The sequence below is a fragment of the Eptatretus burgeri genome, chromosome 1 (genome assembly GCF_056783735.1).
Source record: "Eptatretus burgeri isolate ZD-2024b chromosome 1, Ebu_testis_v1, whole genome shotgun sequence".
NCBI lineage: Eukaryota > Metazoa > Chordata > Myxini > Myxiniformes > Myxinidae > Eptatretus > Eptatretus burgeri.
This window is the reverse complement of record NC_140961.1, coordinates 54247155-54262932: the sequence shown is the minus strand read 5'-3', so window position 1 is coordinate 54262932 and position 15778 is coordinate 54247155. Positions and strand designations below refer to the sequence as shown.

General features: G+C 40.9%; 1 protein-coding gene across 3 annotated transcripts in view; it reads left to right on the top strand.

Annotated features, from left to right (window-relative positions):
- Positions 1-15778, top strand: part of LOC147034511 (arf-GAP with dual PH domain-containing protein 1-like) — a 77806-nt gene that overhangs the window by 52101 nt on the left and 9927 nt on the right. For all 3 annotated transcript variants that reach the window (XM_085884677.1, XM_085884669.1, XM_085884660.1), the window contains exons 4-7: positions 1847-1929; positions 2452-2564; positions 9555-9704; positions 14093-14176. In XM_085884677.1, coding sequence (XP_085740803.1) covers positions 1847-1929; positions 2452-2564; positions 9555-9704; positions 14093-14176 — 430 coding nt within the window. The remainder of the gene's footprint in view (positions 1-1846; positions 1930-2451; positions 2565-9554; positions 9705-14092; positions 14177-15778) is intronic.

Sequence of the window (15778 nt, the reverse complement as noted above, 5' to 3'; positions counted from 1 at the left end):
CAGCCTTCTCATGTTATTAAAAATCAAAAGCCACATAGTTTGTGAGAGTGTATTTGTGAGGGATGATGGATGGTGAGTACAGAGGTGAGAGGGGCATTGCCTCACTGAAATAGGAAGGACGTATATATCACAAGTCATGAGAGTCAAAGCATGAGATTAAAGGCTTTTTAAGTTTTTTTGTCCTCAGATTCTTGCTGTTTGCGAGGCATTTGTTTGTGGTTCACCAAAATGTGCTTTCTTTCCTCTTTTGACTGACGCTCCTTCTACTCATTTGTCACCTTTATCCTGATTAATCCAAAGCACTGACCATATTATTTTTGTTCTTGAGGAAGCTGTAACAAAATGCCCTGCTGTAGACTTGTTGAACCTTTGTCTCATCATTATCCATGACCATACTCTGTTTTCAAAGCATTGGTTCTCCCAAATGGTTTCCGTTGTAGGTGGGAAGCCCATGCTTTCGACAAAGCATCGAGGCGCACCAACTCTAGAGAGGTCACGATTCTTCCACAGGTTAGGCTCGGGTAATAATTTGTAATTTGGCCAGGGTACCAGCCCTCATGGCCTCCACTCAGCGAAAGCCACCATGGGATCTTTTGTATCCACTGGCAATTCCAGCAGATATGATATCTGGCTCAATATCCCTCCGAAGGATAGTGTACTCATTGAGGCAACGCACTGCCTGCAAAGTATTAGGATGACCGTTACAGTCGGGTTGGCATTCAAACCCACACTCGACACCACAAAGGCAAGTGGGCTACATCTGTCCTGTCCTGTGAGCCCCAGTGCCATCTTTTTCTTATCAATTGTTTTACGACGTTAATTAATCTCTTGTAAATGTCTGCCGCTTTGCGTTTCGTACTACACTCTTTGCTCCTTTTTATTATTTTATTTGTTTTCTTTCATATGCTGTTTTTTCTCAAAAGTTACCTGAACCTTTTTCCATCAACAGGTATGTTTATTCCATCATGTCGATGATCAAGCGTTACCACCAATACAGTGAAAATTGCTTGTGGAGAGGGAGTGTGGTTCATAAAATTTCAAAACTTCTTCATACTGGGACATATTAAAGAAAACAAATTCCTATTTGCATGAGCACATGAAAAAGCTCTCCGAATCAAGGTACTATTTCCCTTAATTAAAGGCAATATACACACAAGTGACTACGGGAAGGTGACATTCTCTGTTTGCTTACTCAGCAATGTGCCAAAATGAAATCCACAACGTTAGACTTTACCGACCTATTGGATGCAGATTATAACAGCTTATCAGACGGAGTGTTTCAAAGTGTAAACATGATATTTCGTAAAATTAATTTCCTCTCATTTTGGAGTGAATAACGTTTATCCAGGTGTCCGGCAGGATGGTGCGGCGGTAGTCCACTTACCTGTTGAGCTGTTTACTTGGTGTTAGATTGCTAATCCGGCAACAAACCATCAGGTCAGTACATCAGTTAGTTGATCGATTCACGATCCCACGGTGTCTTTATCGCAAAGAGTAGGCGAGCTGTCGCGGACATCCTGAATTACTTCTAAATTCCTGCTCAAATCAGCTTCAGTCGAATGTCAGGCCTGGGTCAGCTGGTTTGTCATTCAAGATTTGGGCCAAAAACCTCCCCTGGCCGACTAAGTTAGGAATATACATTTCATGCAAATACATTTTGAGTTAAAATATCCTAAAAAAAAAAGTGTTGTGATTGAATTTTCATGCATTGAGCATTTTCAACGCCATCTAGTTCAATGCGGCCAATCAGGCACACCTCCACAGGAATGAGCAGGTGAATTGCCCGAGTGTGAAACGCAAGGCTAACTTACATATCTCAACAACTTCTGCTCTCCATTGTATGCAGAGTACTGAGAGAGCAGTGGATCTGTGCGAAGTACCAGCGGCAGGAATTCATGTCTGTTGATAAACAGGAGGCTTATACATCAGGTGAGCTGTTCCCAATGAAGGGGTCCTGCAGGTGCCCGGCTGTGCATTCTTTTCGGTGTTTTGGTTTTCTTTTTCTTTCTCCACCAATGTAATTCTCTCATTTTTTTCCTCATGACTTGCCTTTATGCTGAGCAGTTACTGTGCTGTAATTGCATTGTCATACTTAGAGATCATATAAAATATTGCCAATTTCATTAACGGTCTTTTATTTTCCGAAAGTAATGGACCACAAAGCATCCTTTAGATTACTATTATTGGAGAAGCTTGTGTTTTATAGATGAAGAAATGTAAAACCCTTTAGTGAATAGTTATTTGTATTGTTAAAAATTCCATCCTGGCATCGGCATCTGAAAACAATTGATTGTCCCTGTTCAGGTGCACACACACACACACACACACACACACACACACACACACACACACACACACACACACACACACACACACACACACACACACACACACACCTCTGCATATGAGTTTTCTACAACTGTAAGGATTCCCAATGTTGCTGTATGACAGGCTTTCTTGAGGGACTGCTTTGGAAACGAGGCCGCGACAATGGTCAATTTCTGCAACGCAAGTTTGTGCTGTCTGAGAAGGAAGGCATCTTGAAGTACTTTACCAAGATGGAGGTGAGGAGGTGTTGGGTCTCCAGCTGCTCCTGGACATATATCCTCTTGCTTTTAGCCCATGCCCCATGCAGTGGGAGATGGGGTTTTGCAATCACTTCTGTGTGTGTGTGTGTGTGTGTGTGTGTGTGTGTGTGTGTGTGTGTGTGTCTGTCCGGGCCGTAAGTTTTTATATTGCATTTGACCTTTTGTCATCAAATTTTCCAAAAAAAACCCTTTATATTGATAATATGGAGAAGTCAAATTATTAACTTAGTCAAAAGGTCAAAGGTCAGCATCACATAAAATCGTCAATTTTCATCCAATTGACCTGAAATGTTAAGAATTTGCATATTGGGTCATTGAATTGTTTCACCATTCCAAAGTTCGAAGCCAATTGTTTTGTTTTGTTTTTCGATCAAAAAAAGTCAAAGATCAAGATTGTGTAAAATCGTCAATTTTCATCCAAACGACGTGAAATTTAAAATAATTTTCATGTTGGGTCACTTGAATTGTTTCACCAATCAAAAGCTAGAAGTCGATTGTTTTTGTATTTTTTTTTAATATCAAAAGGACAAAGGACAAAGGTTGCATGAAATCATCAACTTTCATCTGATTGACTTGAAATGTGAGCAGGGTTCGCCAATTGGGTCACTCACGCCGATTGCTTTTGAGGTCAAAAAGGTCACGGTCACCTAAAATCGTCATATTTAAAAGCTGTTTTTGGCATGTTTCGTGTATGGAAGAAGAAATCTGAATACAAAGCAGACACAGACTGGCTTTGCATTTTCACTTGCTTTCTAGTTTTGTTTTGGTTTGTTTTTTGTTCGTTGCGTCAAATATTTTGCCTGAAAGCTCTCTCTCTTTGAAGTAGGCCTCATGACCGAAACGTTGCTTCACATTATTTATTTTCTCACTTTGCTGAGCTACCTCTCTCAACACTTCTTTGAAAAAGAATTGTTGTACTCAATGTAGTTTGCTACCCTACCAACAATTCCACAAACCAAAACCTTAACGAACAGCCTTTGCTGTGATTCCTTATCGAATACCTTTGGAAGCTTAGGCACAATGCATCAGCTCTACTCCCTTCATCTATCAAATCAATCACTCCCTCCTAGAATTCAAACAAATTTGTTAAACTTAGTCTTCTTTTACTAAAGCCATGCTGACTAGCTCTAACTAATTTAAATTTGTCCAAATTGTTTCTCATCTGATCCCTCACACTCACCTCTAAGCTGTCTAGCCTGGGTTCAAATCTCGGCCCAGCTATAAACTGTCACCCTGGTGTTTCACAGGCAGGGTGATTCATCAATGTGTGCGCCGTCCCTCGGACAGATGTTAAAACTGGGCGTGCCATATGCCAGTGCTAGTTTGTAGACTTTCAAGATCACACCGTGTCCTTTGCGAAGAATAAGTTCGGTATCGCCGGCATCCTGGCCAAATTCCAAAATTTTTCTGATCTTTCCTACAATGGACACTGCTTTAATGGCATACCTGCACCCACTGAAAATGATGCTCCCCACAGCCATGGGCTGCATACAAAGGAAGACGGAGAAGATCTGAACCTTAATCAATGTTTCTAATAGCTTCCTCATTCCTGAAGTTAAGGTAACAAGTTGATAATTCTCTTTTTCCATTTCCTAATCTCTGAAGCCTGTGGTATCCATAAAGCTGACTCCAATTAGATATTACAGATATTTTCTTACATCCCACTTACTTACTCTGCGACCTCCTGGATCACTCTCGGATGCCTATTATCTGCCCTTGAGCTTTACCTTCTATTGGTTTTTCTATCCGTCTCTTGACTCCCCAAAACTCCCCAAACAGCCTTTTCTCACCTCCTATAGAGATTCTATCTGCTGCTGATACATTTCCAACCTGCTCTTGGATAAATGATGAAGCAAGATAACGATTTAATAAGCTTGCCATCTCACTTTATAATTCACAGCTCAATCTCCTTGTGCTATCCCTTATATTGCCTACACCTGCATCAAACCGCTCTTTTCCCCTTGTTTATGTTTTTTTTAAAAGGCTTTGCAATTATTTTTAATATGCCTTGCCATTCCTCTTACCTCCTCCCCAATATTGGGATCATCATTTTAAAAGTGTTGGACCTCTTTTTAAGTCATCATTCCAGGATGAGGTGGAGGTAGGAGGACATTTAGTTCATGTGACCATAACATTGTGTGCAAGGATTCTGTTAAGACTTAGAGTGCGGGTTAGTAGAGTTAGGTTGTTAGATTTCACAAAGGCAAACTTTGAGAGTATGAGGAGAGGGTTAGGTGCTCTCGATTGCGACAAGCTAACAGGAGGGTAATCGGCATTGGAGAAATGGACAAATGTGCAGCGTACAATACACAGGATAAGTACTCCAGTGAGGTGTAAATACAGACAGAAACAGTCCAAGGTAGTTAAGCAGCGAGGTAAGGAGTAGTATTCAGGATAGGCAGAAGGCATTTATTACCCCTGCCACCGGAGGTGGACGGAAGTTGTATATTCACCCCTGTTTGTGTGGATGTCTTTTCGTGAACAGGATGTCTCAAAAACGTATCGATGGATTTACATGAAATTTGGTGGCGAGGTTGTGTGTGTGACAAGGACAAATTGATGAGATTTTAGTGAACATATGAATCTGGATACCAGAATTTTTAAAGTGATGCTACACCATTGAGAGATAAGGCAAGAAGCGATAAATAGCACGATATCTCAAAAAGTTATCGACGGATTCGGACAAAACTTGGTGGGTGAGTTGGATATGTGACAAGAAGAAGCTGATTCGATTTTGGTTAAACACCGGATGCAGATCCAGCCTATCAGTTGGACACAAAACGTAAATTGTTCAGCATGGGGGAGATATGCACTCTGCCGAGTGCAATTCTAGTTCGGTAAAAAAATAACGAGACTGACATCAGACTCGGATCAGTTTCCTTACGATAATTCACAGACCGGTGTTTGTGTGTGTTTGTTTGTTGCGCTACTCCTCCTCCAGTTCTGGCCCGATTACATCTAGACTGGCTACAAAGGATCAGCATGACCCCAGTTAGTGTATAGTGGTGTTTTTACCTTTGCCAGTGGTCTAGGATAACATACGTTCATCATCTAAAGTGGTTGCCATGGCAACCAGGATGCTGTTTTCCATCCGTTCCTGTCTGCACTCTAACTCCCAAAGTTTTCATCTTTCACGTTTCATCACTGTGGTCTTTGCCACAAGAATAACGGGGGGGTGGGGGTGAGGGATGGGAATGCAAAGTTGGGGGGGAGGTTAGGGAGGGTGACGCAAATTCTCCATGTGAATGTGTATCGTGTAGCACCACCTTCAGGTGGGGGAGGGTATTACAAGTCTCCACCATTTACAGTTCAGTATTCCTGTCCCCACGTTTTCCAGTGTCATGAGTTTTGAATTATCAGCAGTCGGTATGCTTTTGCTTCATGCACATAACCCGGGTTTATTTGTTTTTGCCGACACATCACCCAAATGAAGGTATGCGTCAGAAGAATGTGTTGCATGCTTGGAAATTGGAACAATGTACTCTGCGAGTCCTGTATATGTAAAAAAACGAAAAAAATGTAAGGGGACGGGAAAGTAATATATTACCCCTCCCGTTGTTGTGGAGCGAGATGGGAGAGGAGGGGAAGGCAGCATGAGGAGGGGAAGGCAGCGTGAGGAGGGGAAGGCAGCATGACGGGGCAAAATTGCTTTCATTCGTTGATTGCAAAAGTGAACTTGTTACTGTTGCAGACTTTGGTTTCTTTGAATCCGCATTCACAACTGTCACAAATAAGTACTCTCTCTGGTGTTTGGTTTTTAAATGTTTTAGCAGATTGGATGTATTACAATGATGAGCAATGGTCTATTGAACAAAGTGAGCATGTAATTTTCGGACTGTCTTCTTTAACGTTCCCAAAATATTTCCAAACTTCACTTCTCTGCCTTATGAACGACATGTTGTCAAAACTTTATCAGTCGATGTATTGCCTTCCCGTTTGTCAGCAAAGCAATCGGCATGCTTTACCGGCTGACTCCAATTTCCTTACTATTCATTTTAAAAGGAACACACCCTTGGGGTGTATCTAGTTTGCAAGTGATTTGCTTTTGCTGATATATTGCAAACAGGATGTCCCAGGGGCATGTTCCTCTTCAATTAATACATTAACAGGCCATGTAGAACTAAAAAAAAATTCTCCTCCCCAAAAAACGATTCTGTCTATGATGTAGGAATGACTCAGAATCGACGTTAATTCCACTTCTCAACTCGATTTCTTTTGATTCCATGGATGGAATGGAGTACTTTGAAATCGATCTTCCCACCACTATTAAGCACTCAAGCAACCACTCCAATGAAACTGTTGATAAGCAACGGCTGGCTGGGTCATGCAAAACACTGTCTGGATACATCCGGAGACGACCATGCCTACATATATATATATATATATATATATATATATATATATATATATATATATATATATATATATATATATACATACATACACACACACACAAGGTGGTACAGAGTCGACTGACACATTTCAGACCGCTCTCCTGTCTGATGGGTGGAGTGGGAACTTTTTGGGTTGTGGGACCATTTTTCAAAGACAATGCACTGCAACTGGTGGAGGCCACCTTCCTGTTGTTACCTACCGTAAATAATAAAATTGCAAGCTTTCAACATAAACCTCGTGTGTTTCAATTATCACACATCCAAATGTGTCAGTCGGCTCTGCACCGCCCTGTATATACCAGCAAATACCACCCACCGCTTCGCTGACGGTAATACTAAAGGGGGTGGGAGAAAAAGAGGGGGGAAGAGGGAGATAGGTGTGGGGGGGGAGAGAGCGGGGAGAGTGAAGAGGTGGAGGGGAAAGGAGATAGGAGTGAGGAGGGGTGGGGAAGGGAAGACTGTGTGAGGTGAGAGGAAGGGAAGGCAGACGTGTGGTGGAGCATTAATTATGATTCATACTGTCTCATCAAAATGATTCTGCATAGAATAACAGTGAAGAGGGAAACAAAATAATGTCTCAAATCCATTTTCTACCGGTTATCCTATAAACACGGTCCCGAGACAAACTCCTGTTCAGACAAGTCTGGAGACAAACTCCCGTCCAGACATAAATACCACCCGGACGTTCCAGAGCCAAGCTGGCCAGAGACAAACACTGCTAGGACACATCCGGAGATAAACTCCCATCCGGGCATAAACCCCACCCAGAGAGAGAGAGACACTGTACAGACATAACCACTGTCCGGATATGTCCAGAGACAGAAACAGATAGAGAGGGAGAGGGGAGAGGAGAGTGAGAGAGTAGATGTGGGAGGAGGGTGCTACACTATATTGGGGGGGGGGGTGAGGAAACGAGGAAGGAGAGGGAGTGTGGAGGGGAACAAGGAGGGGTGCGGAAAGGGAAGGCAACATGAGGGGAGGGCATGTTGAGGCAGTGTGAGGGGAGGGTCCAACCGGATATAACCACCATCCAGATGACGAGTATACTAAGGGGGTAGGGGGAATAAAAGCGGGGAGAGAGGGGGATGGAGGAGTGAGGAGGTAGGGAGTTGTGAGGAGGTGTGGGGGAACTGTGGAAGCAGAGGCGGCAAGGAGGGTGGGGGGGGTGAGGAGGGATGGAGGAGTGAGGAGGAGCAAAAAAGCAGTATATAACAAATAAAAGCTTTAGATGAATTACTTCTTAATAAGCGTTGTCATGATTGGGGTTGGATACAGTACACATTGCTTGTGGCAGGCATATTCAGGTGTGGCAGGCTATCCAGTTGAGGATGAAGGCTCAGAAGATGAAATGGAGGCTGATTCACTTGCAATTTAAAAAAATAATTTCATAATGGAGACCTCCTTGCGCTACTCCTCCTCCAGTTCTGGCCCGATTACATCTAGACTGGCTACAAAGGATCAGCATGACCCCAGTTAGTGTATAGTGGTGTTTTTACCTTTCCCAGTGGTCTAGGATAACATACGTTCATCATCTAAAGTGGTTGCCATGGCAACCAGGATGCTGTTTTCCATCCGTTCCTGTCCACACTCTAACTCCCAAAGTTTTCAACTTTCACATTTCGGATTTGGTACATAGGTACAGACTGTGGAGACGGTGTGTTGCGACATACGTTCGTCATCTAAAGTGGTTGCCATGGCAACCAGGATGCTGTTTTCCATCGTTCCTGTTCTCACTCTAACTCCCAAAGTTTTCAACTTTCACGTTTCATATTTGGTACATAGGTACAGACTGTGGAGACGGTGTGTCGTGACATACGGTCGTCATCTAAAGTGGTTTCCATGGCAACCAGGATGCTGTTTTCCATGAAGTAGCACAATTCTCTATATACCTTCTTGTTCGGGCGTATATTGTGCTCACTTGCGCTCTTGTTGCTGATTACAATATACAAATACATATATTGCTTAAAAATTATTTGGATCAGACTTCACTGCAATGCTTTATTAAAAAAAATCTTATTAGACTAGTCTTTTAAAAACGATAAATGTATAAACAGGCGAGCATTGGGTGGCTTTGACGCCAATTCTCTGGTTTTAGTTCCAGGTAAACATGTGATTCGCATCTCATTTTGAACCTTTTGCATCACTCAGACATTGCACTTATATGTATGAGACACGTATCATGAACCTTACCTCATATTTGTAAAGTATAGCTGGTTTGACAAACTTGTTCACCAGAAACTTAATTCCACAACTTCCAGCAGCTGAAACAATGTTGGATGCTGTTTCACAATTATTCAGATTGATTTGCGTGCCTGTGCCATCAATGCTCACAGAACTTGCCAGAAGTCAGCAGACCACTTTACAAACTTCCAGCCATCTGTCATTCTTTTACAATAATTCTAAGCCAATTGTAGATTAACATCAAACCTCGATCATAGTTTCTACCGTTGTCATCATGTTCCTGGACACCATGATTAAAAAGTGTCTGGTATATTCGGACTGCTTTTGAATTATTGTTATTATTATCATTATTATTATTATCATTATTATTATTCTTTTGTTGGTGTTTCAGCAAGGACGTGAACCTAAAAGTGTCATCAGGATATGTGATATCAACGCGACCTTTCAACCCCATAAGATTGGGAATCAAAATGGGCTACAGATCACCCACCTTAAAGATGGTATCACACGGAACATCTTTGTCTTCCACCAGGAAGGGAAGGTAGGCTTGAGGTCGATGGAATGCAAAACATTATTTTTGTGACTATGACATACAATACGATGTTTGTTTGGAATCTGCACTGTGTTCTTTGTTTAATATTGTCTGTCGGATTGATTTATGATGCCTTTTACTAGACACCGAAATTGCAGTGTGACCGGATGGTAAGGAGGTGGTAACTAACTGCACGTACGTTTAAGCTATTCTGTCTGGGTTTGATTCCTAACCAGACTATAAACAGCCGGATTTGGTGCTTTACAAACCGAGCATTGCATCCGAAAGTGTGACTGACGTTAAGCTGGCTATCCCCTCTTCTAGCATTATTTAGTGGTCATTTTAGATTCCATGGTCTCTTTCGCAAAGAGTAGGTGAGTCATCGCCGGCACCGTGAACAAATTACAAATTCCTACACAAATGAGCTTCAGTCGAACGTCAGGTCGAGTCAGCCGGTTCCTGGAAGACTTTGGGCAAAAACTTCCCCTTGCCGACCCCACACAAAGGCAAGAATAATGGGGGCCATTAAAAGAAAATAGTAGTAGATTCTCTATAATTGCAATGCACTGCAAGCATTTTTATTTTTATATTTCCATTGTAAATTTGCAATTGCATTGTATTCTGATATGATCAGGATGATGAATTTTTCACACGCAACATCATTCTGAATTTATGGATTTCAAAAATGCCAGACGTCTTATGACGTTAGGATTGCTGGTTCTTCATCACGGCCAAACTCTTCTTTTAGGATTAAACGTATTTAGCATTAAACAGAGGAAATCAAAAATCCCCACATTCAAAACTTAGCATAGTGAAAAATTAATGGTGTTCATTTTAAAATAATTAAGTTCAAATTATCAAATACCTCATTAAAGGTTAATTTGGAAATTTCCTGGACAGAGGGATAGCAAGTTGAAATTGGCTTCAATGACAGAACACTCACTATTATAATTCCTCAGCCAGTTAGAATTTATTTTCCTTCATACTTCAGGCTTGGTAGTCTAGCCATAAAGGAATTCTGCACTAATCGTGGTGTAAGACAGTTTTAATTCTGGTAAGTAGAGGGGTACGTAGGATTTTTGAAATCTGACCATGAATGCCACCAAAAGTCAGACATGACTGCCTTATTGGAACTTGATAACTAGAACACAGCTTCCATGGAGAGGGTTTAGCGTAAAGCGACTAGATTGATTCTGGGGGTATCTAGACGAAGCTGTGAGGAGCGGCAGATGGATAACTTTATACATTCTTCTTTGTCATTCTTCTTCTTGATTTTGTTTTTTGTCTCATCAATTTTAACAGTAATTAACAACAACGAGAGAAGATTTGGCCATGGTACAAGCCCAAAAGCCTACTGACTTTTCATCAACAAAAAAAAAACACAGGATCTTTAATGCCAGATGATAGCAAATGTAAGTCAGCTTACAAACCCCATACAGAATGATCTTGTCTAGAATTCAATGTCTTGCCCATATAGCATCATCGTCCCATGGGAAGGAAATATAATAGCCATTTCAGAGGTCAGTAAGTTATAGTGGCATTACCCACCAATCCGTCAAATGATGGAACAAAACAAAATGTTTTTTGTTTTTTGTTAAGAAAGCTCTCGAGTCAAAAATACTTTCTTCTTACTTGCAAAGTAAGAAGATCCTGCAAGCCTTACTTGCAAAGAGCCTGCAAAAATATTCACCCCCTCCAAAGTTTTCACATTTTGATGCCACCTGAGCTCATTTCCTGATACTTACAAATCAAACTTAATACATAATCTTCACAAACTACTACAAAGTTATAAATTATTGGTCTTTGAGTACAGTGAAATCCATCATGAAGAAGCTGTCCGAAGAAAAATGCAGATGAAATGTGAATAAGTTAGATTAACAGGGAAAATCAGATGATTCTCAATTGCATAAGTATTCAAGCCCTTCAGCTAATTAACTCTAAATCACTTCAGGAGTAAATTATTTGTTTGAAAGGTTACAAAATAACTGTAATAGGTTTTACCTCCATGTAATCGGTGGCTTAAATAAAAAATTAAACTCCCCCACTTATCTAAGGAGTTTTAAAGTGCAACTACTTGGTCAACTAACAAGGCAGTCATGAAGAAGAAGAAGCTGTCCAAAGACGTCAGACATATGGTGGTGGAGAAGCACCGTTCAGGAGAGGGTTACAATGTTGCTGCATTTGAGCCTGGGTAGTAACTATGGAAATCTCTCTATTTCAGTTCTTCTTTGGTCTTTTTTCCTTTCATACTACTTTCTCATTTTTTTTTTCACAATCCTCTTTATTCATTCTAATTCTTGTGCTTATTCTTCTCCTTCATCTTTTACTCTCTATTCCTCTCTTTTGTTTTCTATCTGTCTAAGGAGAAGTGAATTCTTGCAGAAATTTTTCTGTAAGGCTCACTTGGCTGCACCTGGATGGGTTTGAGGATAGCAGGGTCGCGGCTGAAACCCGAATCCTATCCAGGATCCTCCTGATGACTCCATATTTGCTCTTTACTTCTTGGTCTTCCGTTTGATTATGAGAAGATTTCAAAGTCACTTGTTATCACTTCGATTACAGTGAAATCCATCATTATGAAGTGGAAGACGTATCAAACCACCCAGATTCTACCCAGAACAGGTCGCCCATCCAAACTCAGTCGCTGGGCAAACAGGAAACTGGTTCGGGATGTCACTGTAAATCCATCAATGACTTTGAAAGACCTGCCTGGGTCTATGTCCGAGATGGGGGTCAGTGATGATCAATCAACAATATCCCATTCCCTACACAAAGCTGACTTCCATGGACAGGTAGCAAGGAAGAAACCATAACTGAAAGGACTCATCTAAAAGCTCATATGGAGTTTGCAAAAAAGCATCTGAATGATACTACAGGCATGTGGAGAAAATATTTGTGGTCAGACAAGACAAAAATTGAACTCTTTGGTCTAAATTCAAAGCGTTACGTCTGGTGCAAGCCTAACACTGCACATCACCCAGTCAACACCATCCCTACTTTCAAGCATGGTGGTGGCAGCATCATGTTATGGGGGTACTTTTGATTAGCAGAGACTGGTCAGCTTGTCAGGATAGAAGGGACAATGGATGGTGCAAAATACAGGAGAATCCTTGATGAAAACCTGCTTGAGTCAGCCATGAATCTGAAACTGGGAAGGAGATTCACATTTCAGCAGGAAAATGATACGAAACACAAAGCTAAAGCCACATTGGAGTGGCTGAAGAAGAAGAAAATAAATGTTCTTGAGTTGCCTAGTCAAAGTCCTGACTTGAACCCAATTGAACATTTCTGGCGAGACTTGAAGATTGCAGTTCATCGACGATCCCCATGAAACTTGGCAGAACTAGAGAAATTTTCACATCAAGAATGGACAAAGATTTCATTATCTCACTGTGTAAAGCTGGTTGAGACCTACCCACAAAGTCATTGCTGCAAAAGGTTCTTCCACCAAGTACTGACCTAAGGGGATGAATACTTTTACAACCAGTCAATTTTGATTTGTACTTGTTATTTTCAGGTATTCCTGACATTCAACTATAACCGTGTTTCGTTTGATCTCCTCAGTTATGAATTAAAAAGTTGTATCTATATAATTTGTAATTCATCGAAATGTGGCATTATTGGTCGAGGGGGGGGGGGGGTGAATACTCTCACAGGCCTTTACAAGTAATGGGCATTTTTCAGAATTACACAAGATGATCCAAAATATAACATTTCAATCAAAACATTCCAGAAGCTGCCTGTCTTTTAAAAAAAAAAAAAAAATTGTATTTTTCCTGAAAGCATCAGTTAATGAAGTTGTAACTGTCTGAGCGGTTTATAAACGTTCCGTTTTGGGAAAAGGTTCCAAATGAAAATGGTCCATGTATTTTAAATGGTTTATCAAGTTAATCTCAATAAAAGTTACTTTTTTGCCCAAATTATTTGGTCTTGATTGCTGTATACATAGCAGATGTACTGTATATAATCTAACTTTTCTGTTTATTTGTGACTTGTATTTACCTTATGCTTGTCTAAACGCTGACACCAGGAAGGAGTTTGTTACTTAAGACAGTTCAATAGAGAAGAGCACAAGCAAGTTTTGTGATGCCTTTCAATTTTCAAACATACGCGATTTTCCAACTTGTAGAAAATGTATCTGGGTCATGCAAACGTTTCCATCGAAGAATCTGGGTGCATCGTTTGAAATATCTGTATTCGAAATGTACAGCTTGCTCAGTGAATTGAGAGAGTCGATTAAATGTAAAATAGAGCCTTGGAAAGGTTTTACAATGAATCTTTTTATGATGCAATTCAGATCCACCAAACTCAAAACTTAGCATAATGAAAATGGTCCATTAGGTGTCTGTTTGTCACAACGACCTGTTGCCATTGTCTTCCCCTCTGCTTGTGAGCAGGTGATTGTGGATTGGTTTAATGCGATACGTGCGGCTCGTTTCCATTACCTCCAAGTGGCATTTCCTGGTGCTCAAGACCAAGATGTGAGTGCAAGATTGTGTTCCTTGGACTGTTGTCAACAGCCTTGGCTCAGCAAATTAACCATTAATGAACTCGGTGTGTTAAAAACTTGTTTTGGTGTCGAATGAAAATGTTCCATGTATTTTTTGAGAGCAGGAAAAACTTTGAGAAAGCTATTGCTTTTTTTTTTAGATCCTCGTGAAGGACTTCTCTAAGTCTTACTCACGTTGTTGTTTTTCATCTTCTTCTTGTGGACTTTTTTGTTTCACAGCCTACAGTTTTCATCGAAACTTCCTGAAACTTGGTATATATATGTAAAAATACCCTGCGCAGAGAGTAACTATCTCCGATTTTGAAAATTCCTCTGAGAAAAAAAGTTATGACGTCAAAATATCTCCGCTAATGGAAATCGCCTAAAAAATTATCTCCGAAACTCGGCAAGCTTTTTAAATTCTGTTTGCGAGAATCGAACAGGGCATTAGCAGAGATGAATTACCGCACATATGATACATCACTGATGTCATATCAATTTTTATGACGTCATTCCTATTTTTTTGACATTTTTTGTTTCACAACCCAGAGTTTTCATCGGATCTTTGTGAAACCTGCCATGTATATGCAGAAAGCCCACACGCAGGCAGTAACCATCTCCGATTTTGGAAATTCTTCCGAGAAAAAAAAGTTGACGTCATAATATCGCCGCTAATGTAAATCGCCTATACCATTATCTCCGAAACTCGGCAAGCTGTTTGAATTTTGTTTGCGGGAATCAAGCTGGGCATTAGCACAGATAATTTATCGCAAACCTGATGCATCACGATGACGTCATATTCGTTTTTATGACGTCATCATCAAGAGGACGAGGATCTTAGCTCATTTGAGCTTGTTTTTTTAATAATTGAAAACATAATTTGGTTTTCATATGCATTCTTATTAAGCGATAATAACCAGACTCGCAGAATGGCCTCAAGGTAAGCACACTTGCCACGAAGCTGTCTTCAAAAAGTACATGGGTTCAAATCCCAAACCAGCTATAAACTGTCATGCCGATGTTTCACAGGTAGGGTGATTCATCAATGTGTGGTGCCGTCCATCGGATGGACGTTAAACTGATGTCCTTTCTTGCCAGCATTAGTTGGTGGAATTTAAACATCCCAAAGTGACCTTCACAAAGAGTCGGCAAGCTATCACTGGCACCCTGCCCAAATTCTAAATTCTTGCCCTGCCTTCCTGTGTCGGAGTGGTGACCCTTCCAGAATTGTAACCCCAGCCAAGAAACTGCTTCAACAGCACTGATGCTCTGCTTGGAGTATTGTACAGGGTGACCACAAAAAAATGGAACTGACCTTACTTCAAATAACTTTCTTCATATTGTTGCGGTTCTTGGAACCACATGCATCCAACAGGTAGTGGTCCCGAGACAGTTATTCCATTATTATACGTGTAGATAGTCCCTTCCCTTTTGTCTATCGGGACAACAGGGGCGTGCGTTGCAATGATCTCATAGCTTGGTTTGCTTACATCATTTATTCTTCATTTCGTTTCTACTCTTCTTTTCGTCTGATTATTCCTGAGGTAAATCTGAGCCACGTGCGCCTTCACTGTGAGGTGGGCCCTCATGGAGG